The 24,527-nt window shown below is 52.9% G+C and overlaps 1 protein-coding gene across 4 annotated transcripts in view; it reads left to right on the top strand.

Moving 5' to 3' along the window:
- The first annotated feature begins 2,958 nt into the window (after window positions 1–2,958).
- The window catches only part of ANK1 (ankyrin 1), a 209,754-nt gene continuing 188,185 nt past the window's right edge, over window positions 2,959–24,527 (top strand). For all 4 annotated transcript variants that reach the window (XM_081809457.1, XM_081809445.1, XM_081809442.1 and 1 more), the window contains exon 1: window positions 2,959–3,104. In XM_081809457.1, coding sequence (XP_081665583.1) covers window positions 2,979–3,104 — 126 coding nt within the window. In that variant the 5' untranslated portion in view covers window positions 2,959–2,978. The remainder of the gene's footprint in view (window positions 3,105–24,527) is intronic.

Raw genomic sequence — 24,527 nt, 5'->3', positions numbered from 1 at the left:
AGATGTGCATCAATCAAAACCATCACACCAGTGTAAAAGTATACTTAGGGCAGGTGTTCTGAAGGAGGCACAGATGGTGTTATGATGAGATGGCAGGGCTAGTCGGGGGCTCCAGAAGGGCCTCCTGCACAAAGTGAAGACTCCCTGGATGTAGATGAGTGAGGTGGAATTAGCCAGACTGGGGCCTAGTTGAGAGGACAGTTAGACTGGGACAGAGCAGTCTGGGCTGGGGCAGCAGGGACAGACTCCCCGTGGAGAGACAGCACTGACAAGATGAGGCTGGGCACTGTACCAGGGCACAGCTGGGGTAAGACCAGCCGGGGTAGGAAGAGCCTGATCATTCGGGTTCTCCTGGGCCAGACAGAAGATTTTGATCTTTGTCCTAGAAGCCAAAAAGAAGGATGGTAAGCTGAGAAGTGACAATGATCAGATGTGTATTTTGAAAAGATGAGTGTGACTGCATTGTGAGGGATGGATGGGCGGGTGGCAAGCAGGGATGCAGGCGCTGACAGGGAGGAGGCCTCCGGTCACAGGTGCGTGGGCCTGGCACTCAGAGGAGAGGTCTGCGCCGCAGATGAAATGTGTGCCTCCTTGGCAGGCTGAGTATAGCCAAGGACACGGGGGAGCGGGCTTGGGGAGACCACCTAGAGCTGCGCTGTCCAATACAGTAAGCAGGAGTCACATGTACCTCTTAAACAATGAAAATCTGCCTGGTCTTAATTGAGATGCGCTCTAAATATAAATACACACTGAATTTTGAAGTATAAAAGAATGTGAGGTATCTCATTAATAATTTTACATCGTTTGCATGTTGAAATGGTAACACTTCAGATACATTGAATAAAATAATTCAGCTGTAAAGAAACACACACCTGGCTGTTTAGGTCACGCAGCCGCAAAGGCAGGCTGCGGAAGGAGGCAGCCTTTAATTAATTAATTTTACCAGTTTCTTTTAACTTTTTTAAATGTGGCTACTTGAAAATTTAAATTACATAGGGGATTGGGATTTGTGGCTTCCATTAAGCTTCAGTTGGACAATGCTGATCTAGAGAGAGGAGAAGAGGGTCCAGAACCCAGCCCTGGGGAAGGACAATGGTCAAAGCAAAGGTTCAGCCAGCCCCTTAATTACTGACTCGCAACCAGGTAGAGAGGATGGTGGAGGACTAGGAGGGGATCAGGGGCGTGGGGAGGGTGGCGGGGGGGGGGGGGAGTGTTGGTGGTGGAATAGTGACATGGAGGGGGAATGGGGAGGCATAGGGAGGTAAGGTTCCAGTAAGGGAAAAAGCATGGAATCTGGAGAGCAATTGGGGTGATTTCACCACTCCCCGAGTTTGTACCGTACAGGGGTGGCGCAGCTCAGAGCCCTTTGAGAGGCATTTGGCCATAATACAGAGGAGATTCCCACTCGCCAGGCTCTGCTCTGTGCTTGGTTAAATGTCTGAATCAAGCCCTCAGTTTAGGACCGAAGGAAGCCGACTCTTATCTAACTTCACCAATTCCTAAATATTATTTTCTACAAATGCACTTTTACCTTATGTGGGCCAGGAGATCCGTGCCACCTGATGGAGGGAGTGGGTTGGGAGCGGCACCAGACTGAAGGGGCAGTAGTTCCCAAGTTGGGGCATCAGGTTTCCCGCCGGTCGCCCGAAGGAGGGGGTGGGTGAGCTTAAGGCCCCTCCTCCTTCCGCAGCCTGCCTTTGCGGCTGCGTGACCTAAACAGCCAGGTGTGTGTTTCTTTACAGCTGAACACCGGGAAAGGCGGCGTTGCCGAGAGAGGGGGTGTGTGTGAGAGTGTTGAGAATGGGGGGTGGGCGGTCTCTGGTGCAAAAACCTAGTTCCGCTCCCGTCAAAAGGGAACTCAAGGGAAAACTGCTCACTTCATCTTGGATACGTTTTCTAGCTATAATTGGCAAATATGCAAATGAAAGGCCCACATGGTCTGAAAGGGGCAAATCAAGCTCTAAGCGAGCGACGGGGGGAAATGGCCTCTTCCCCGGCGAGCCTTGGCACCGCGCGCGCCCCTCGGCGGGCGCCCCTCGGCGGACGCCCTCAACGGGACGACCGCGAAGGCTCGGCGCTGGCGTGGCCCGGCCTGGCCGCGGCGGCCGCCGGGGGGCGCCCCTAGGCCCGGCCCCTGCCCCGCCCCCGCCCCCACCCCTGCCGCGCGGTCCGGGCCTCCGCGCCCCAAGGGTGCTGTCGCTTCCGCCGCCGCCTCCAGGCGCGCTGCTCTGCGGGTCGCCTCGGCGCGGGGCCCGCCGCCCGCCGCAGCCTCCCCTCGCCCCTCGGCGCGGCGAGGCCGCCCGCAGTAGGGTCCCCCGCGGCGCCCCAATAGCTCGGGGTGGAGCGGCCGGCTTTGTTCCCTGAGACCCGACGGCACGGGGGCCCGTGCGTCTGGCGGCCGCGGCGGCGGCACTGCAGTGGTGGAAGCCCGGCCGGCCCACCCGCCTGTAGCCGGCCGCTCGCAATGCACCAGCGCCGGCGCCGAGCGCGCCCAGCCTCGTCGGGCCGGCCGGGCCCCCCGGCCACGAGCGGCCCCCGCGCCCTCCTGCGTTAACTGCTGGAGTCCGCCTCCTCCCCGGCCCGCTCGCCGCTCGCCGCAGTACGAGCCGCCTCCCCGCCCCCGCCCCCCGCGCCGCCGCCGCCGCCGCCGCCGCCGCAGGAGAGGGAGGGAGGGACGGAGGGAGGGAGGCGGCGGGGCCGAGCCCAGAGCCCGTCCCGGGCGCTGGCGAGCGAGCTCCGGCCACGGCGGGAGGCGCCATCCGGGGGCCGCCGGGCAGCCGCGGCGCGCCTCGCCCTCTGAGCGTCTCGCAGCCGCCTCCCCGGCCGACCCGGCCGCATCCTTCCCGCGGTGGGGAAAGAAGCTCCCCCTTCCGCGGAGCAGAGACTCATTTTTTTTTTCCTCCTCGGGAGGGTGTCGCCACCTGGATTGCCAAGTGTTAGGGGTCCGGGAGGCGGGGACCGGAGCACCGTGACCCGCCATGGCTCAAGCGGCCAAACAGCTGAAGAAAATCAAAGACATCGAGGCGCAGGCCCTCCAGGAGCAGAAGGAGAAGGAGGAATCCAACAGGAAGCGGAGGAACCGCTCCCGTGACCGAAAGAAGAAGGTAAGAGGGGGGCGGCGGCGACAGCCCGGCGGCAGAGGCGCCCTGGAGGTGGCCGCTGGGGGAAGGGGCTCGGCGGACCTAAGAACGAGGCGGGGGCGCGAGGACCCGGGCGCCGGCGGAGTTGATGCCGCTCGAGACTGGAGGGCGCGGGGTGGAAGAGGAGAAGGGAAGAGGCTTCGGTGCGGCGGGGCAGAGGACAGGGCAAGAGGCTGGAAGGGCAGAGCGGGCGGCCAGGAGGCTGAAGGCGCGCAGAAGCCCGCCGGCCCGCCGGCCGCGGAGACCTTTCAGCACCTTGGACAGATGCCGGGAGGCCCGCGCCGCTCTGGGAGGAACTTTTCCGGCCTCCCGGCGGCCCGCGAGGGTGATGGGCTGCTCCTCTCCGGCTCGCCGCCTCTCCTGGCTTTGCAAGGAAGCTGGTTTGGGGAAATGCGGCTCCGGGCTCCCGAGGCTGCTCTGCCGGGCGCCTCCCCCGGTGACCCACGCTCCCACAAGGAGAGCTTCTTTCCCATGTCTCTGAACCAGGGGTTCTCCTGTCCTTCCTCGACCCTTCTCGAGCCCAGGAAGCGCCTTTCCTAACCCTCCGAGTCCAGAGGCAGAAAGGCATGCCCCCGGGGCATTTGGCAGCATCCTATGTTTGGGTCACTCAAGATGAGCGACTGATGGCCAGGAGGGGAAGTTCCTTTGGAAGCCAGACACGGGTGCTGTCCAGCTTGGCCCAAGGGCCTGGTCAGAGAACAGGTCTGCCTTTTTGTGGAGGAGTGCCGAGACAAGATATCTCCCTGCCCCCACCCCATGACCCAGACCCCTTAAAGCAGCTGTTGGTGTGTTGAGCACTCCTTCTGGGTCTGAGGTCTCCCTACCCCTGACTCAAAGCACCTCTAGAAACACCTTTGGTGAGAAACACCTCTTAGTCTGAAATATCTTTCATTGCAAAGGGAGGGTGTGGTTAATTGGGCAGAGGGCTCCAGCTAAGAGGTGTTTTAGAGGCCCCCCTCCCCCCATGGAGGAGGCCAGCAGTACATGGATGCAGTTCTGGGAAGTGGAGGTAGGGCTGAACTCCAACGTCAGGAGAGCCATTTTAACCCAAAGAAGTCCGTGTGTGGCACAGCCTGCAAGCTTACTCACCAGGGAATGGGACCCCTCAGGGTTCCAGGCAGAGGCACTGGTCTTGATTGAGAAGGAAATGTTTTTGGTTTTGGGTCCCCCCCCCGAAATTGTCTCACTCTGAGAAAGAAGTTTGGAGCCTTGGTTGACAGCAGAGTGTGGAGAAAAGACAGCTTGTGGGTCATACTCCACTTAGCAGTGGGTCAGCAGGACCAACATCAGGCCTTTTCCTAGAGATGAGACACAGGGGCAGAGATGTTTTCTGACTGTAACCGAATTAACCAGCCCACTCTAGGCTTTCCTGCACCCCTTCAAGAGCCAGCCCCTCCTCCCTCAAGGGATTTCCATGGTGTGTGTAAATAGTAGTTTCCCAAAGGCACCACCCCTTTAGCAGGACGGAAAAAGAGGCCTTCCCCAAACCTATGGTGAATCAGAGTTTGGGTTGGTGCCACTTAGAGAATCTCAAGTCCTTCTGCTAGGGTCTGAAATACCAGAGCCCATCCTGTGAGTCAGGCAGGGGGAAGTCTGGTTATATCTGACAGTGTTCACCCACTTTCTTGGCATGAATGTAAATTTCTTGTTAGAAAAGCGTGCTCTCTATTTCCATTCCTGCCGATTGCTTTAGGAGCCAAGCCCATCCTCTCCCAAACTGCTCACTCAGTGTTTTTATCCCACTTCTTGCTCTGGAGCTTCCTCCTTGATGCTCCTGATACCTTAAATAATTTTTTTGAGCAATAGTCAAACAGAACTCTCCCTTCTTCTCTTCTTTGGTTTCTTTTCATCCTATGAAGCTCCCTTCAATATAACTCTGCATCTCGACTGCATATAATACACACACATAAGAGTGGCAATCTCAATATTCTTTTTACCTCTTTGGTCTTAATCTTTACCTTCTTATGAACTTTATGTCCATTTTGAGTGCTAGATGAAAATAGATTTTCCTCCCCCTAAGTTGTGTTATTTTGTTTTATAGCTGGTCATAGCATACTGCGTCAATAAGCATTCAGAAATCTCCCATACAGATATTCATTATTTTATGCAGTACCCTGGGTGCTGGGACTGATTCAACAATAATAGGGAAATCTTAAGTCAAAGTGATAGTGGTAACATAAACTCGCAGAGCCAATTCTTGGGGCAAGGAGGGTATGGTATGGGGTGAGGTGTGGGGTGCTTTCTTTGTATTCCATAATAATTTTGAGGTCTCTTAGCTATGGGCATAGTCTTGAGGGCCATCTCAGAGACTAGAGTTAAAATTTATAGCAAAATGCAAAATCACAAGAAGGTGGAGGGCCCTGGAGGGAAAGGTGAGGGAGACAGAACATGCAGAAAGAGATATTTAGAGGAGGCAGAGGACGCTCCTGTAGGGGCTGGGGAAGCAGATGGCCAGGGTTGAAGGTTCATATGAGGTCAAGTCTAACCTGGGCCAATGAAGGAATGTTTGAAGGGAAAGATGATTAAAATCAAGCAGGTGAGGACTTTACCGTTGGTCACCACAGACTGGGGCTGCCGTGGAACCATCCTTGTCATCAGCACGAAGAAAGAACTTCAGAGATGCAAGTGAAAATTTTATTCCAGTGAATTGGTAATTCATAGGAATATATAGCTGAGCCAAGGGCACGCTGAATTTGCGGAAAGGAAAGGTGTTTGTCCCATGGGTAACCTGCTTAGCAGGGACTGACTGAGCAGACTGAATCCCTCCCCGTTTGTAGAAAGAATCGTGGTTGTAACTTCAACACTGGTTGCAGTTTTTATGGTTGATGATATTGTGTGGGAAGGCGCTTGCTAAGGGGTGCTGTGCAACGGGGGATGGAGGCTGGTGTTGTGACGCACTGACTGACACAGATAGAAACCACCTCGACACAGGGAATTGAGCTAAAACTCTGGAGCTCTAAAAATGCCTGCATTCTTCTGGGGCTTCATTCAGGTTTCTGTTTGTGTAGCACGCATCCTTGTCAGATGCTGGCTGTTGGAGCTGCAGCTTTAAAGAAAAAAAAGTCCGGAATTTATGACATTTGCTGATAAGTCCCCCTGCTTCTGAAGGTTGGGATGGAAATAAATAAATCGCAAAGCATGTGTAAAGCAGGCATTTGCATGAAGAATGAAAGCTTTCTAAGGCTGAGGATGCCTTGGGCACAGGAATATGTGTGCTTTTTATGTTTACCCAGGGCTTGAGGTTAGGAGAGGAGGACAGGGAGGTTGGAGAGAAAGTAAGGGAGGAGGGTCAGAATTAAATAAAGGAGGAGAAGATGAAGGCGTGAGGGAGATAGCTAGGGAAAAGAGGGGCTGGCAGCTCAGCCCTGCTTTAAGGGGTTCCACTAATCCTACTGCCTGCCATACCTGTCAGACCCTGGGATGGTGATTACTGAGCTCTCTCCTTGTCCCTGCTTCTGTCCCCCTGCTTCATCCTCTGTCCCCTCTGCTTTTGGTGAAGGAAGAGATCATACCCTATTCCTGGCTGTAGCCCCGGCGCCTGACACATAATGGGTGTGCAGTAAACATATGGGATGATTGGTTGAATGAGCAGATTAATATATTTGTCTCTGTTTGCTCCGATGTTGTCTTGGTTATAGACACGGGTTCAGGTGAACAATATACTCTTTGACTGTCTTTTGGGGGCATCCGAAGAAAGTCTGGTATTTCTTTCTTTTCTAATCATTGGCAAAGCAATAGAGATTCACAGGCAGGCAGTGGAACGATCTAATTTTTTGGTGCAGTGAATTCCACCACAGAGCATGTAGTCAGTTCCTTGCAGGGTCTCTGCTGCACTAAATGTCAAGTGGTTTTAGCCATTTGGAACAACGGTGTTTGCACAGGGCCTCAAGGAGCCAAGAAGAGAGCAGAGAACAAACCAAGCGAGCAGAGGAGTGGAACGTGGTCTTCACCACTCTGCTGTGCAGCGGTGCCCATCGGTCTTTCCAGACCAGGCAGGGCTCCCCGGAGAGTGCTCAGCCCCCCTCGCACAGCGGGACAAGACCCCACTCCCGGACTGCGGACCTGTCTTTGTGTGATCCCGTGACTGGACTTGCAGGGGAGACTTGGGGTGACCTGCACGAGTCCGGAGTGGGTCGAGGCCAGGAGGATGATGGGGGTGGGGTGGGGGAGGGGTGAGCAAGAGTGGGATGAAGGGAAGGAAGTTAAGCCCGAGCGTCATGTGGGCCCACGTCTTCTGATGGTAAGGGTCTCAGATGTAAACTTCTGCTGTTGTCTGCAAATGAGTTTATCCTTTCAATCTGAGATATAGCAGACAGGATCCAAAGAGAATGATGTTCCGCAGACGTCTTTAAATCTGGGTCCTGTTGCCACATCACATCACGAGTATATGTTGCAGTATGAATTAATATTTGTATATAAAGTCTCTGGCTTTTGAATAGCATAATCATGGTACATTGCACGTTCATTATTAAACGCGTTATTTTATTAGTTGTGAGCCTTTAAAATATACCACAACCCTGCTTTGGCATCTCTTCTTATTTTAGTGCCTTGGGACCCTCCAAAAACGGCCGTAGCCCTGCCTTTCTGGAGCTCTGGGAGCTACCGGCAGTGGCTGAAGTTGTGCGAACTTTCCCAGCCTGCTCTAGGTTCCTCTCCCAACCCAGTGCTTCGAAGCAGCCCCGCTGCGGGGACAGTGGCATTGGGGCTGTTCCCTGGCTGCTCCCGACCCCTTTGCCAGACCAGGAGAGCAGGGTGTTGGGAGCACAGACACTACACCCTCAGTGATGTCCAGCACTCCCTAGTTTGCACATCTTTTGCTCCTCACAGCCACTGCTCAAAGTAAGTGGGTTGGCAGCCCAAACTCAGAGCCCGAAACAAACGGCCTCCCCGTGAAGGGGACCGTGCGGCAGCCCCTGTGACCTGTCTCTTCTCTTGTTCAGCCTAGCGAAGTGCTGGCTCACTGGTTCTGCTTATCTCCTCTCACTATGGCTTTTTCTTAACCCCAGTCTGAGGCTCCTTCCTCCTCCTTTCAACAAAAATGAACGGACACTAGTGAATGGGGACCACGTGCAGGCACTTTTCGTCCCCATGCTTCGCCTCCATAAGGCCTTTGTAGAGGTAGATCTCTCATCACTTCTTCCCCTTCGGTGTCCGAGCCCATCACTCCATTCTTCAAGGAACCCTTCCTGAATGCCCTCCTCACCTCCACCCCATCGTTCCTTCTCCACCTTGTCGACCTTTGTCCTAGGGTGTGTGTGTGCGATGCGCATTCTTGTTTTATCCTTTCTACTAAACTGATTTCGGAAGAGTTGGCCCTACAGAATTGGAACCAACTAAATCTATTTTTTCCTGAATTATTCTGACTAAAGCAAAGTCATCAATGTTTGGTTTTTGGAAAAAGCAAATAAGCTTTCCTTGGCTCCATATCTCCATTTCCGGTTCTGGAAAAACAGCTCAAAAGCCTCTCTTTTACAGTGTGCTGGGCTAGGAGCCGGTCCTGGATTGCAGTTCCAGCTACATGTGCGTGAATAAGCCTCTGAATTTCTCTGAGCCTCAGTTTGCTCATCTGCAAAATAGGGATGAGAATCAAATGAATGTGCTTTGTAAACTTTAAAACTCCCATGATATTCAAAAGGTTATAGTTAATAACGTAATGATTATTTTATAAATAACATAATGATTATTAAATTATTCTTTCTAATGAATCCAATACCAGAGCTCTTGCCTGGCCTTCCAGTTGGTGGTGTGAAATTTTGATGTGTGCCTGGGAAGGCCAGCACATTATTACTTCAGTGCTGGTAAATGAGAAAAGGGTACTTTAAATCATATCTTCATTTCATTTTCAGGAAAGGAATGAATTTCCCATTTTGACAAGATTTATTATTGCAGACTTAGTTATCTCCATGGGTCCAGTCTAAAACTTTGAGATGGGCTTTATTAAAGTCCTGCATGGCAATTGTAGCTGTCAGTCAAAAGGGGAACATGAAAGTGGTTCCTAAATTTTCTTAGAATACCATCACCGGCAGAGCCATGGCTGATAAATCCAGGGTGTGTGATACCACAGATAATGGAACACATGGTGTTATGGGCAGACCAGACCCCTCCAAGGGAGACTCTGTGCATCTTAAGAGTGCAAGCGTAACACATACACCAAGAGAGGAGAATGTGCATTATGGACGCTCAAAGCTAAAGCAAAGAAGATTTAATGGTCAGCCAATTAAAAAAACAAACAAACTTTTTTCCTTTGCTTCCAATGTGACTGGATGGTTCCCTTCAAAGAGAATTTCTCCGTGTCTTTGCTAAGGCGATAATACATATTCCGTTTCCGTTAGTACATTTTTGTCCATTTCAGAGCATCGTTGACAATGCTACTGCAAAGCAAGCTGCTTTGTTTATCAAAGGAGGGGTCTGTATGTATCGAGAGCCTGCGTGTCCTACAGGCATTGTCTCCCTGCAGCCTCGCAGAGCACGGCTCAAGCCCAGCCTGGCTTCCGAGCTTATTCGCAGACCTCAGCACGAGGCTGCCTGCTTAGGTATATGACGCACGCCCAGGGCAGTCAAGGCTGTGTGAGGCACCCAGAGGGGAGACAGCACAGACGTACCTCCCCTGCCTTCACCAGAAGGACTTGCAAATTCGTGGGAAGGCTGCCGGAGGAGGAAGTAACCCAGGGCAGAATGGAGGCTGGTGATTTGGGCTTAGGACCGAAGTGCTGGCATCTGATTCCCGTTGGGACATGCGTGTTCAGAGGCTCCTCTGTAGGTCTCAGGAGCAGCCCGCGTGACCGTGAGGGGTCTGCGCAGGCACCCGGGTTAAGACAACAGGCCAAATGAAGGAGTGGCTGAAAACTGAATCCTGGGGATTACCTGCTCTATTTCTGGCTCTTCTGCCTCACAAAATGGTTATTTCCCCTTTATTTTCTGTTGTGGAGATTTCTCTGCCTACCAAGTCAGCATCTTGTCCATGAATTGTTTAATAATGTGTAGCTCTGGAGTGCCAGCATTTCTGCCATTGTCCTCTATTCTTTCCTCCTACCTGGCACTTTTGCTTGTTACGTGGAGGAATCCCTGGCCCTCTGGGGTCCTGTGCCTTCATATGAAGTGCTTGTCGACAGCTGGACTTGGTGTTAGGGCCGTGAGGCCTGGCAGGAACAGGAGGGGAGTGTGGCCCGGCTCTTGCCCATGCCCATCCATTGCTTGGATGCCCATGGTTTCATCTGCTGCCCCGAAGAAGTCAAGTGGTCTAAGTACAACCAAGGGAGCAGGGTACAGTCAGGAAGAAGACAGGAACAGGAGGTCAGAAGGCAGTGAATGTTATTAAAGTAGATTTGGGACAGGTAGGGACGGAGCAAGAGGAAGCCCTATAGGGAAAAGGAAGGAGGTCCGTGACTCCTCCACTCAGTTCTGAGATTGAAAGGGCAGCCCCCAAACACCCAGGGTGAAACCCACCAGAAAAGAGATGGGATAATGGGCCTAGAGGCCCCTCAGCTTTGCTAGTATCAGACCAGCTGGGGGAGAGGGCTTGTCATCCGCAGACCTGCCCCATCTCCACCTGCAGAGTCTGACACTGGGTGCGGGTGGGGCCAGGCACCTGTGTGTCCAGCAAGCTCCCCTCCGGTAAGGCTTGCACAGAGCTAACTGGAGAGCCTTTATTCTAGTAGAGCGATAGGCTTCCTTCTCCACAGGACTGGCCACAATGCTAAAGTCAACCCTTTACTTGCCCACTTCCTTTGGGGAGTTGGATATAGAATAAAAGAATAAGTAAATACAAATCCTCTACTCCTCACTTCTTTCTTTCATCTCCTGGTTTGATCTTCCCTTAGTCTTGTCACAATCCATCAACTTATTCCCATAACTCTGCTAGAACAAAGGCTCTCTGGTTAGCTCTGTGCAAGCCTCACCCGAGGGGAGCTTGCTGGACATGCAGGCGCCTGGCCTCTCCCTCCACCCAGCGTCAGACTCCAATTCCCCATAGGAAGGGGGCAAGTAAAGGGTTGGCTTAAGCACTGTGGCCAGTCTCATGGGGGAAGTAAGCCTGGTCAGGGCCAAGAGACGGGTGGCCCGGGGAGGGGGCCCGGGAGGCTTCTGGAGGTTGAGGCTGGGTCTTCAGTGGGCCGGGCCATTTAGCTGAGGCAATAGCGTGTGTGGAGGGTGGGCGAGAGGGTCTGGAGGGGGCGGTGGGCTGGGAACCGTGGGCCCAAATGTGGGAACAAAGAGAGCAGGGTGAGGGAGCCCTGGATGGGGTAGCAGAGAGAGCTAAGGCAGGGGCCCAGCTGTGTCCACAGGGCAGAGGCAACCTGAGGGGCTCCAGGCAGAAGTCTGAAAGGTTCCCATGCCTTGGCACAGAAACTCTGTGACATGCTGAGGGATAATGCAGCTGAGGGGCAGGCTGGTTTGAGCTGGGGCGGCTCCTGGGGACAGAGAACATGTGGCCAATGAGCTATTTGGGTGGTAGAGAAAATTGGTCTTTGTTGTAGTAGAGTGGGTACCAATAAGTAGTCAAGGCTGATCTGTAGTAGGTTTCACTTTGACTTATATTAACCTATTTGCCTGTGTGTGTATATGTGTATAGGATTAGATGTCCACACGACCTCATTTCTGATTTGGTGTTGGACTAGTTAGTTGGCGATGCCTTTCATTGAACCAGGAAAGCGGAGGGGAACAGCTTAGGAAGAAAATGATGAGTCCTTTTGGGAGCATGGATTGTCAGGTAGCTTCCTGGAGCTCTTGGTTGAGAGAGGGAGAGAGCTAATAGAAAATGTTCTTAAATATCAGGGAGTCTGTTGGGCTGGTGGTGGAAAGGAGAGGTGTCGGTTCCAGTCCGCGCTCTCCAGCAAGGCCCTGGAGTGCCGATCTTCCGGGTGATTGCTTTAACTAGGGCACATGCACGTGACAAAGCCTACCGGCCATGTGAAACTAAGAAATCTGACTGGTGGACACTCCTGTCTGCAGGGAAGGCAAGTCCCCGGGCTTGGGGTGGGCTGTGGGGAGGCAGGACTAACTCACTTTTCAATGAAGGACTTCAGCACCATCGCCCATATGGCAAAATGCTATGCATTCACTACAAATGCTGCTTAAAAGAATTTGTTTTTAAGAATATGTTTCTAATAAAAAAGTAGGAATATGCTTAAGATGTAATGTAATTAAAACTGCAATGTAATGTAATTAAAAGAAAAGGCAGAGGATGCCCTGCTTGTCAGAAAGGATAGCCAGCCTTCTCTGCCTCTGTGTCTGGATTGAGAGCTGGGATTTATAGATGACGTCACACCCCCAATAAAGAATTCCAAGGTGATGTGGACTAGAGCCAAGTAGGTAACAGAATGTACTGGCTCAAAGTGGAGCTGGAGTGTGGCCCCAAAAGTCTGGGCAGTTGGGTCTTGGCATGTGAAGCCATCCATTGTAAACCAACTTGAAAATGTGTGTGTGTTGGGTCTAATCATCCATTCTGCAGCCAGAGTGATCTTCCAAAAATGCAAATCAGATTTTGACACTCCCTCTTTTAAATCCTTCAGTGGCTTCCTAATTGCCCTTAGAATATAGTCCAGGCTCATTACTCTGGGCTCCTTAGACCCCCCCCCCCCGCCCCAGGCTAGCCCATAAATGCCTTTCCCATTTCATCTCTTTTCTGCATGCTGCACTCAGCTGGACTCTGAGCTTCTTCTAGTACTTCGGATATGTGTGCTTTCTCTGCCTTTAGATCTTGCTGTTTGTTGAGTCTTTTTTTTTTTTTAAGTAAGTGCTACACCCAACGTGGGGCTTGGACTCATGACCCCGAGATCAAGAATCGCATGCTCTACCCACTGAGCCAGCCAGGCGCCTCTGTCTACAGCATCTTTTGCCTCACACACTAATGCCAACTCTTCTGTCAGAATTCAGTGTGAACATTGCCTCCCAAGTCCTAGACGAGGTTAGGTTACCCTGCCCCATATTATTCCACTATGCTCATGTTGCAAGGTGACCAGAAAAGTCAGAGGACTTCAGTGTGTGTCAGGGGGTCATCTTTGATTGTGATGTCGAAGCAGCAATGAAGAGATGAGAGCTTTGGAGTGAGATGGATTCAGATGGCCGTGCGTTGGTGTCCTGGCTCAGATGTTTACTAGCTGGGAACTTTGGGCAAGTTGCTCAATTACCCTCCCTGAGTGTCAGTGGTATTTATAAGGTAGAGAAAGTAATATGTACCACTCAACCATGCAGGGTTGTTGCAAGGATTGAGTGAGGGGCGTCTGGGTGGCTCAGTTGTTAAGCGTCTGCCTTTGGCTCAGGTCATGATCCCAGGGTCCTGGGATCGAGCCCCGCATCGGGCTCCCTGCTCAGCGGGAAGCCAGTTTCTCCCTCTGACCCTCCCCCTGCTTGTGTTCCCTCTCTCGCTGTCTCTCTCTGTCAAATAAATAAATAAAATCTTTAAAAAAAAAAAAAGGATTGAGTGAGTTAATATATGTAAAGCACCCAATAAATGTCTGCTCTAGGATCTCCGTCACCACACACACCCATCTCCCACAGAGCAACCGATAAATCCAAGACATGAGCATAAACAGGCTGTGGATGTGGGGGTGGGGTGGCAGAGAGAAACACGTCTGCACTTAGACCACCAAATGGATAAATCAATGAAGATTTTTAAAAATGTGACCACTGGCCTTTTCCTCTTTGACTCTAAATAAAACTTTGCCTGTCCTGTGCGCCTCAGCCTTGGACCTCGTTCTTGAGCAGACCTGCATTGGGGGGACATCTGGACTGCAAGCCGTGTGGATGAATCTTGACACTTTCACTCCACGTGGGTAGCACCCCACGCCTGACAGGACCTAGGAAGGGGGTTGGAAAAAATGTTATGATTCTGTACCAGGGTGAAGCTCTACCATCAGCAGGTAGGACGTTTAAGGATGTTGTCCATGAATCCGCCATTCTCTGCCCCAGCCTGTGTCTCCAATGCTCTTGCTCATGTATCATTCCTGCAATAACCTCCTCTAGGCTTTGCCTTTCCAATCCAGTCTTTACCTTAGAGCAAGAGTCATGCTTTTACAAACACTGTGTGATAGGCATCCCCTTCCCTCACAAGGACCCTCACAGCTCCCAAGGCCACTCATGATCTGCCTGCCACTGGGGTCTTATCCTTCATCACCCCCCCTCACTGTGCTCCCAGGGCCTGTGGTGCTCCCAGCCCTGCAACTTCACATGCTGCGCCCACTCTGGAACTCAGCCTACTCCCTACTCTCTCTTAGGGCCCAGCTTCCCTTCCTCCAAGCAGCTCTCCTGAATCTGGGTCAGAGATGCAATAGAAGGGGTGCCAGCCCTGAAGGGAGGCCGGGGAGGTGGTGTCCAGGATCCCTTCCCACTCAGCCACTATATATGGGTCCAGGGAGTTTCCCAAGCCTTTTAAAGCTAATGGCACTTTCAACTAAGTCCCAGGACAACTCAGGATTATGGGCCCAGTCCGGAAATGAAACTAAATCATTACCTGGCATTTCTCAATTAATGGAGCCTCTCCTGGGGCACCTGGTGGCACAGTCGGTTGAGCCTCTTGACACTTGGTTTGGCTCAGGTCATGATCACAGGGTTGTGAGATCGAGCCCCGTGTCAGGCTCCACACTCAGCGTGGAGTCTGCTTAAAACTCTCTCCTTCTGCCCCTCCCCCTCTCAAATAAATAAATAATAAAATAATGGAGCCTCTCCTTCCTTCCATACCACCCCTCTGATTTGCAAGCATTAACTACTTGTGGTTGTGGATGAAAAGAACAGACTTGGAGTTAAGAGAGCCGAGTTCTGCTTCTTTTCCACTCTCTTGTGTAGCTTTGGATGCTCCTTGAGCCTCAGTTTCCCTTCCTCTAAAATAAGGGGATTGATTTAGAGGGCTTCTGGGGGCGGTGCATACAGTGATTCTGAGATTCTGTGAATTTACAAGGCCAGCCTCAGGTGTGCTGACAGAGAAATCTGGGGGCAGGGGAGGCTGTCTTGTGTTGTGGTCCAGCTCTGATGGATACCAGGCTGCAGGGCATAGGAATGTTAGCAAAAGTGTGAAAGAGCGCTCAGCGTAGGGTTCTGGTTCAGCTGGCTGATCCTCATCCCATCCAGTCTATTACTCCCACGACACTGCTGTTCCTGTGGACGGGTCAAGGAGAGAAGGTGTGCTGATAACGCGTGGGAGTTACTTGGGCTGTTGGAAGGTCTCCATGCTCAAGGTGAACAGATCCCGTCCTTGGGGGTGTATGTTTTTGGAGAGCCTGAATAATCAGACTCCCCTGTGGCTCCATAAACCTCCTGCTGAAGCCAGTAAGGTGCCTCCTTCTATGTTTGCAACAAAGTGTAACCTCTGGGAGGGCAGAGAGTACCTGCCGCAGGTGAACAGAGAAGTCAGGAGGCAGAGCGCCTTCTATTTTCAGTGCAAGGTGACTGGATGTGTCACACGCTGAGTTGCTTTCAAGGTCATGAGCAAAGCGAGCCTCGTCCTCCAGTGGAGCTTGGGGGAGCCCAGGAGGCCCTGACTCCAGTGGGGGAGGGGGCTCGAGCAGCCCTTGCTGCCTGTGTTTTCCTGGAAAGCAGACTCAGGCAAACCCATGGCCCAAAGCACAGGCAGTTTGCTGTTGGATACACGATGTGGTTTGCCAGACAATCATGGCTTTTTTAGAGACTCCCTTTTAGAGATGAATTGCGCATTTTTGGAAAATCCCAGCTTCATCACTGACTGAGTTTCCAAGGAGTGAGTATTATCAAGGAGAGGTCAGTACTCCCGTTCAGCCCCAACTGAAGGTCTTTTCTGATTTCAGGCTGTGCCCCAGTGGCCCTGTCCTTCTGTCCGGAATGCAGGGCTCACTGGTTTTAATGGAAGCCCCCGACGCCGAGAACCTGTCACATTTTCTCCAGTGGCTGCTCGGCTAGGGCTGGGGAGAGGCGGGACAGAAGTGTCCCAGGAAGGGGGTGTCCTGTCCAGGCTGCTGTTGAACTGGAACCTTCTCCAGTGGTCGCATCTTTCGGGAGATGAGCCCCTGAATATTCAGGCCTCAGAGAGCCCCGGGAGCCGGGGAGCCGGCGCCTCGAGGACAGTAGCCGTGGTTGCAGCATCCAGTGCATTGTTTCACTTGTCCTCCTGATGGCCCTTTGGAGAAGCAAGGAGCAACTTTTCCATTTCGCACGGGAGGAAAGTGGGGTTCAGGAAGATTAAGTGCGTGTCACATGCTAGTGAGCACTGGAGCTGGGGCTGAAATGTTGGACATGTCTCGCTAAAGTCCTGGTTTTTTATAACAAGCAGGCAGTAGCAGATGTGGGGGGTTGTGGACCAAGCCATGTCGCCTTCTGTTTTCTTTCTTTCTTTCTTTCTTTTTTTGTCTATCCGTTGCCTACCCAGCTTCCGGGAGGAGAACAGCGAGGCCCAGCCGTAGGTGGCTGATGTTCCCTCCACTGAAGGAGAGGAGGGAAGGCAAGAGGCACCTCTGAGCTGCACACCCCTTACTGGAGCCCACTTAGCCCGAGGGGCTGGCACAACAGCCCAGTGAGGACCTTGGAGGGCTCAGGAAGGTTAAGTAACTTGCCCAAGGTCATACATCTGATGAGAGTGAGGGTTGAAGTTCACACCAGTTACCTGATTTGGAAACCTTCACCTTCCTGCCTCTGGGGCTGTTCTGAGGATCAAGGGAAATGAAAGTAAGTGCCTCAGGGGAGAACGCGGGGCACGTAAGCACTAACATAGAGCCCAGGGCTTGGTGAGAATGCTACCCTTGACCCGGAGGTAAAATACCACCCCCACCGCCCTCCATGGTCCTCCAAAGCAAGTGGGAAGAGAAGGCGTGCATTCCCTGAAACGGAGCCAACACCGCGGACACGGGTCTAGCAACGGAGACATAGACATGAGGTAGAGGTGAGGATGGGGATGCAGGTGCGGATACAGACACAGATATGGATGCAGAGAGACCCAGGGCTATGGCTGGACACGGGGATCCTGACAGACACACAAGGCAGGGCATGACCAGGGCCAGAGAATGGGAACAGGAGGAACCAAGGCTGCTGGTCCTGACTGTGCCCCTCAGGAAGTGGCTGGGTGACCTCGGGAAAATCACGTCACCTCTCTGGGCCTCTGTTTTCTCACCTGTAGAACGGAGGGTCCGGAGTGGGCTAGCTGATATAGCAGATTGGAAGGGACCCTGGAGATCTCATAGCCCATCCCTTCCTGGCGAAACTGTGGTCCAGAGAAAGGAAATGACGTGTCCAGATCATGCAGCTGTCTTTATTGGCCAAGCAAATACCAGAACCAGCTCTCCCGGCTTCCGTCTTCTGTGCTCTGGTGAGAAATTACAAGCTGTGATTCTTTGAGCACAACATGGTGGGGGAACTCAGAGAAGGAAAGGGGGATTAGGGTTCTTCTGCTCCATGTAGAAACAGCCCCACCACATAAAGGCAGCTCAACAAGAACATGCAGAAATCGGATGTGCATTTCTGCACTGTGGGCAGAGGGGCTCTGTCCTTCGGGAGCCCCTGGGTGCCTCTGCTAGAAGGAGGCTGCAGGGAGCCCAATTTGGGCACAAAAGCCTGAGCCCTCTCCGGGCCTGGTGGAAGGAGATGTGCCCTGGATAGATTATTCCAAACTGGTTCTCGTCCCACTGCCCTAATTAACGCTCTTTGGTGCCACGTGCAGCCCCGGGTAGGTTCAGGGCCCGATGCGCTGGCAGCCATGGCCTGGGGTGGGCACTTAGTTTGTTCCGTGCATCCCTGGCCTTCGAGGCACATTCATCAAATACAACCTGCTCATTCTACAGATGGGACCTGAGGCCTGGATGCAGGCAGTGACCTCCCCAAAGCTCCTGGCTGAGCAGGGCCCGAGGTGGACGCTTCTGAGTACTATTTGGTTGCAAGGTCTTGTTGCCCCTTGAGTTACTGAGTCGGCCTGCCTATCTGTCTATCTATCCATCCATCCATCCATCCATCTATCTTAGATACCTACTATTTCACTGTGCCTCTTTCTTGGGGCAAGGGGGCACAAGAAAAGCACCTTTGCGGGTACACTGCACTCTTCACACTTGGCCTAAGTCTTCTTTCAGCCTTATATTCTTCCCTCCTTTTCCTGCTTCTCTTCATCTTCTGTAAATGATGTGCTGGTCATTTCCTACAGGCTGCCATGCCCCCCAGGCCTTGTTCATACCGTCAGTGCTGTCCACCTAAGTCTGAAACTCCTCTCCCCTGGGCTGCAAAATGAACTCCTCTTCATCTTTCAAATCCAGAAAAAAATATCACCCCTTCCAGGAAGGCTTCCCTGACTTTATTAAGCAGAAATAACCTCTTCTGTGTTCCATGAGCACTGCTAATCTCAGTGTCAGGGCACTAAGTGTTTTGTTAACATCAGAGGTAAGGCGAACTTTTGCTGTAAAAGGCCAGAGAGCCCATATTTTTTAGTCTCTGCTGCAGGCATTCACCTCAGCCCCTGTGGCATGAAGGCGGCCGCAAATGAATGAGCATGGCTGTATTCCAATACAACCTTATTTATGGACACTGAAACTTGAATGGCATTTATTTTCATGTGTTACAAAATGTTATTCTTTTTCTCCCCCCCACCCGCCCCGCCAGCACCACTTAAAAATGTGAAAATCATTCTTCATTTGTGGGGGCTGGTTCTGACCTTGTACCGCTTGCCAATCCCGGGGTTAAATGCTTGTTTTCCTCGTTAGATGGTGCACAGGGCTGTAGCTGGTCATCTCTGCCTCCCCAGAACCTGTGGGTTGATTGAATGAATCTGGTGATGTTTATTCAACACAGACCCACGGAATAATGATCCTTAACGTCTTAAACAACTCTTTGAGGGAAGGAGGCCAATCAGGCGACACTGCTCTGATTTCACAGGCAGGACAGCTGAGGCTGTGGGACCCGGTGCCCTGGGAGAGCCTCGGGGCGCCTGCTTCCCACTTGGGCCGGGCTGTCACGGTGTCTCTGGTCCAGAGGGGCTGCTCTGAGTGCTGAGCCCTGCTCAGTTGCCGAGCGAAGCGCCGGGGAGCTGGGCCAGCAGGATGCTCAGCTGCTGGATGCAGCAGAAGCCAGCCAGGAGCACGTCTCTTGGCTGTGAAGCTAGGAACAATCTGGTGCCTGCCGCGGTGAGAGGCCTGTTGTCGGAGTGGTTTGGTTTCCTTCCTGCCTCTCTCTCGGGCACTGAGCTCCTGCAGTGGGAGGCAGCGGTGTCTGTTCTGGTGAGGAGGAATTGTTACACAGAGCTAAAATTAGGTGTTTTGTTTGAATTATGTTAATTTGACTTAATGGTTGGGGAATGTCACTGTTCTTCAGAAATCCAAGTACTCTGCCTGTCTTGGTAACACTCAGGATCCTTCGAGTGATGCGGGGCCTCCCCATTCCCAGCACCTCCACCTTCCTGAGCTCGCTGGCCTCACAACAGACCCAGCAGGACAGTAGCCCAGAGGACGTGATCCCGTGATCCCCATTGTTCTGGACAAGGAAGTCAAGGCTGGGGGGGTGGGGGTAAGGTTCCACTCCCCAGGTCACACAGGTCTGATTTCTGGGCGGATTCCTTTCTACTAGTGCTAGAGCTTAAAAACTCCCCCTCCGCCCCCGCCCCCCGCCACTGAGGCTGGCTTCTTCCTGTGTGGACAACCAGGGCAGTGGCTCATGGACCAGCTCCTAGAAGGGACTTATGCTTGTTTTAGTGCTCTGCTGTGACTTTTTGAAGTTGTTCGTCATTTTATTGGGGCGCCTGGGTGGCTCAGTCGATTAAGTATCTGACTCTCGGTTTTGGCTCAGGTCATGATCTCAGGGTTGTGGGATCGAGCCCCATGTCGGGCTCCACGCTCAGCGGGGAGTCTGCTTAAGATTCTCTCTCTCCCTCTCCCTCTGCCCCTCCCCCTGCTCGCGCTTTCCAAATAAATAAATAAGTGAATAAGTAAAATCTTTTAAAAAATTGTTCATCGTTTTTTAACACTGCATTTTCATTTTGCACTGGGCTATGCAAATTATGTAGCCAGGCCTGGCCATAAGATTGTTTTCGTGGGCTAGCACTTGGATTTTTCTATCTAATTAACCTTGAGTGTGAGTTGATCTTGGCCATGGCAGCTGGGATATCTGGAGGTGCTTCTTTTTATAAATAACTGCCCCCAAACCTGTCTGAAGGTGAGCTTCCACATGGCCTCTGTTGAGAAGGCCAGCAGGTCAGCTTTCAACTCCTCTTCCTTTCACCTTTGCCTCCGGGCTGTGGGGCAGGATTGTGTGCAGGTGCATGCAGGGGACGGTTCTCACATCAGAGGTGAGGCTAAAGATGTGAGAAGGGCCCATCCCCTGTCTGTGGCTGGAGCACCACCCAGTCTTTGGGTACCGTCTCCCCAGCAGGATTAAGAATTCAGAGGCACTCCTACTCCCCAGGCCTGGTGTAGACTAAATTCTCTATTAGTTTTTGTCATGGCTGCAGGTGGCATTCGGGATGATTTTATAGGTCTCATGATGGGTTTGAGGGGCGTGGGGGTCTGGTACTGCTGTTGGACACTCACCTTCCAGAATGCCAGTTTATGTGCTTTCCGTGGACCGTGTCTACCAGGAGTGATGGTATCCGTGGACGCTGACTGCCAGCTGGCTGCAGGGCCGGATGCCGAGTCTCGCCGGGCTCTGCCCTCTCCCTCCCATGGCTGTGGCCCCTGCGCTCACCTGTGTTCTCTTCCTCAGACACACCTAACTTGTCCCACTCGGGGCCCTTGCGTTTCAAGTTTTCTCTGTCTTCACTGTTCTCGCCAGAGCTAGCTGGCTCCTTTTCATCTGTCCCAGCTCACCCTTCGCCCACACAACCCCACGCTCAGCTGCCCACCCACCCACTCTGTGACCTCATTCTGTTTGTCTTCATCAGCTGGAATTATCCTATTTCTGGTTTACTATCTGTCTCCCACTGTCCTCATTAAAAAATAAATTCTGTGAGAACAGGGACCTTGTCTGTCTCATTCACTACTCTATTTCCAGCAGCTAGAAGAATCCGTGGCACACAGTAAGTGCTTAGTGAGTATATACTGAACAACATGATGAATCATCACCACATTCTTATAAGTTAGGCACCAGTAGCCTCATCTGATAGATGGCGAGATTGAGATCCTAGAGCAATTCAGTGACTTGCCCAAAGTCTCCCAGTTTAGCAAGGAGGGCTTTTGCTGGCTCTTCAGCCGAGACAAGCCACCAGGACCCAGCTCTCCTGCCTCTCCGTGACCCTGCTGCTGGCCCCAGCCTGGAGCTCACTGAGCAGGAGAGGGTGTGCGCGTCTACAGCAGTCCCAGGCCTGCTGACTCCGTTCCTGGGGTCCTTCCGTGACAGCGTGAAAGTTCCATACAACAGCTTGGTTTGTCTAAAAAATTGGACACAGAAATGATTTTGATTTGCAAAATTTTAAACATGAGTCTTTCCATTAAATCACATTTAGTTTTACATTGATCGAATGGCCTCTATTGAAAAGGAAAAAAAATCCATGAAACCTGTCTGAACCCCCATGGATCATTCCCTGTAAACATGAGATAGCCTATGCATGACTGCTGGGAAAGGTTAAAAATGGTACAGAAATGTGAGGGATTACCACTACCCACCAGAAATGCTGCCTTCATTTCTTCGTAAAATCAATCAATCCAACGAGGATCTGGTAAGGGAATTTTAGAGGTGTCCTTTTTGCATTCTTCAGCGTTGAGGTTGGAAGTCAAGCCTTTTCATGGTGTAAAGGAAAGTGCAGAGGTTTTGGTGTTAGGCCTTGGCGCACATCTGAGCCTCGGTTTTCTTACCTGTAAAATAGGTCATCAATTTCCTCCTCGACATCTCTGTGAGGCAGCGAAATTGAAAGGAAACGTTAAATGTACCCCCTCCCGACATGCAGGCTCAAGGTCAGCCCCTTTCCTGGGTGGGGTCGGGGCCATGAGCACGGCAGGTGGCATTTCAGGCAGAAATGCCATGTGATGAGGACAGCTGGGGGGGAGGGGAGAAAGGAGGTGGGCGGGAGGGGGCCACATCCCTGCTTTGGAGGGCTTTGGGCAGCCCCATAGGGGGCCCTGGCACAGGCTTGCCAGCCAGGCAGCACCAAACCTACTGCTCGCAGGTGAGATCAGAATCCAGAATCTTCCCTGGGGGGGCGACAGATGCTCCGAGGCCCGAGGACCAGGCTGGGGCAGGCAGGTCGCTCAGCGGCCGGCCGGGAAGATCACTTCTGCTGTGGCCAAAGGCGAGGGAGGCTCCTGCCAGGGCGGGAAGGACCCCCAAAGGCGTGAGGCTCAGTGCCCAGCGAGTGTGCATTTGTGTGTGTGGGTGCAATCCCAGCGCGCCTCCCCCAACGGGGAGCTTTGAGAAAAGAAGGCCCGGGAGGTGTGCTTGGGCCTCACTTCTCTTGCCCGGCTGCCTCCCAGCCGCTGAGGCTTGTACACCACATCATCTAAAAGCACAGCAAGAAGAACAAAGAAGGATGTTGCTATACCTCTGAGAGAAAGGGCGCCCCCGAGCTGGTGATGTGTGGGAATCCGTCCTGGCCTGGAAGGTGTGCGCTTTCCGGCCCAAGACCGTGCTACCCCGTGCTTCGGCAGCGAGGGCAGTGGACTATATGTGCTTGGCTGTTATTGGAGACCTGGCCTGGCCAAGGGAGCAAGACGTAGGAAGTGTCTGCTGCTGTGAGTGCCGGTGTGTCTGACTATGGACGCGGAGCGGCCCCTTGGGAAGAGCTGGGGTTTTGGAGTTGGATGTGTCTGGGGTCCAGTCGAGGCTCCACCTGGTCAACTCCCTCGTAGCTTTTCTCTTCTCACCCTGTTGGTTCTCCGGTGTCAGCATCGAGGCTGTGCATCTAAGGCATGGTGTTGAGAGACCAGCGGGCTCTTACAAGGACTTCCAGGCGCCTGGGACAGAGGATCCCTGTCTGCATCCATGGGGACCTTGCTGGGCATCAATCCCCCTCTCCCCCCACCCCCGCAGGTAAGTGGAGGCCTCTGAGCTGGGACCTGACACTGGGAGCCTGGCACGGCTGACACTGTGTGCCAGGGGGCTGCAAGACCCCAGCTTCTGAGCAGCCATGGTCTGGAGAAACGGGAGTGGAGGGCTTGGCGTAAGGTCGGGTGAGAGAGGGAGCAGGAAGAGAGGAACCTGGTCATCCCCCCGTCCCTTCTAGCCCAGTTCCTTGTCCTCCCATCTGCCATCCTAGGCTCCATAATAGACTGAAGTAGATTGTCCCAAGGGCCCGCCGCAGGGATGAAAGACGCCCCCTCTCCGGACCGCCATGGACTCCCACCAGCCTGTCCTGCACGTCTCGGAGCTGGGACAAAGCCTCTCATCTCATAGTTAGACGTCGTGGTTAAAGTGCCCCGTGGAGGCTCTGTCACACTGGAGAAATGGGACTGTTAAAGACAGGAAGTCGGGACCTCGAAGGGAAAACAGAGTGAGCTGAGGCCAGAGCCAGAAAGCGAAATTCTCAGTTTTTTTTGAAGAGTGGGGCGGCTGAGACAGAGGTGTTCCAGGGCCTTCTCAGTTATAGGCCAGTGAGGGGCCGATAGCGGCATTTGTTGTCCCCGCCTTGGGAGCCCGCCTGGAGATAGAGGGAGAGGCAAAGGGGGCCCGGCCGCACCGCATAGCCCCTCTCTGGGACAGTCTGGGAGAGACGCGCTCAGCCTGCTCGGCCGCAGGCCCCCCGGAGGCCACTACCCGGGGCTGCTGAACTTTGGGAAATGCTTCCTTTGCCAGACAATGCTTACCCTAGCTCATTGGCCTTCTCCTGGGCCCAGTGCAACCCTTGGAATGCAATTTCACTTAGGAGAAACAAATGATGATGGCTGTGAGCAAAAACAAGACCTGAAAGAGCGGCCTTTCCAAGTGTCTGGCCCTGGATCGTGCCCGCGGGCCTTTCTCTGAAAGCAGCGCCGGACGCTCAGTCTCTGCAAGAGCAGCGGTTTCACGGGGGGGGTCCCCCGGACAATTCCGGGTGCAGGTCCCAGGACGCGTCCTCCCCTCTGTGCAGCTGCCCTACCACTTCCCCAGGAGATGCCCCCAAACCTGGGCTGTTTCGCTTTGTGTCAAAGGGTCTCTTAGTATGTACACGCCTCTGTGTGTGTGTGTGTGCACGCCCACACACTTGCGTGCGTAGGGGCAGGGTGTTGATGTTAAACTTGGCTGGATCCACTTGGCTCCTGGAGTAACATGTCCAGCCAAGGTCTCTGGCCATGCTCTTCCCACCACCTGTTGGCTCAGCATATGAGGCAGAGGCAGGTCACTTCTGTGCTGGTGGCCTCTTTCCCCCAGAGGGACATGAGGTGCTTCAAGAGGAGGTGGCTTCACTCTGGAAAACAGTATGGAGGTTCCTCAAAAAGTTGAAAATAGAGCTACCATATGATCCAGCAATTGTACTACTGGGTATTTACCCCAAAGATACAAAAGTAGGGATCCGAAAGGGTACGTGCACCCCGATGTTTATAGCAG

The sequence above is a fragment of the Leptonychotes weddellii genome, chromosome 2 (genome assembly GCF_054177405.1).
Source record: "Leptonychotes weddellii isolate Sample4059 chromosome 2, ASM5417740v2, whole genome shotgun sequence".
Lineage (NCBI taxonomy): Eukaryota > Metazoa > Chordata > Mammalia > Carnivora > Phocidae > Leptonychotes > Leptonychotes weddellii.
This window is presented reverse-complemented; position numbering and strand designations above follow the sequence as displayed.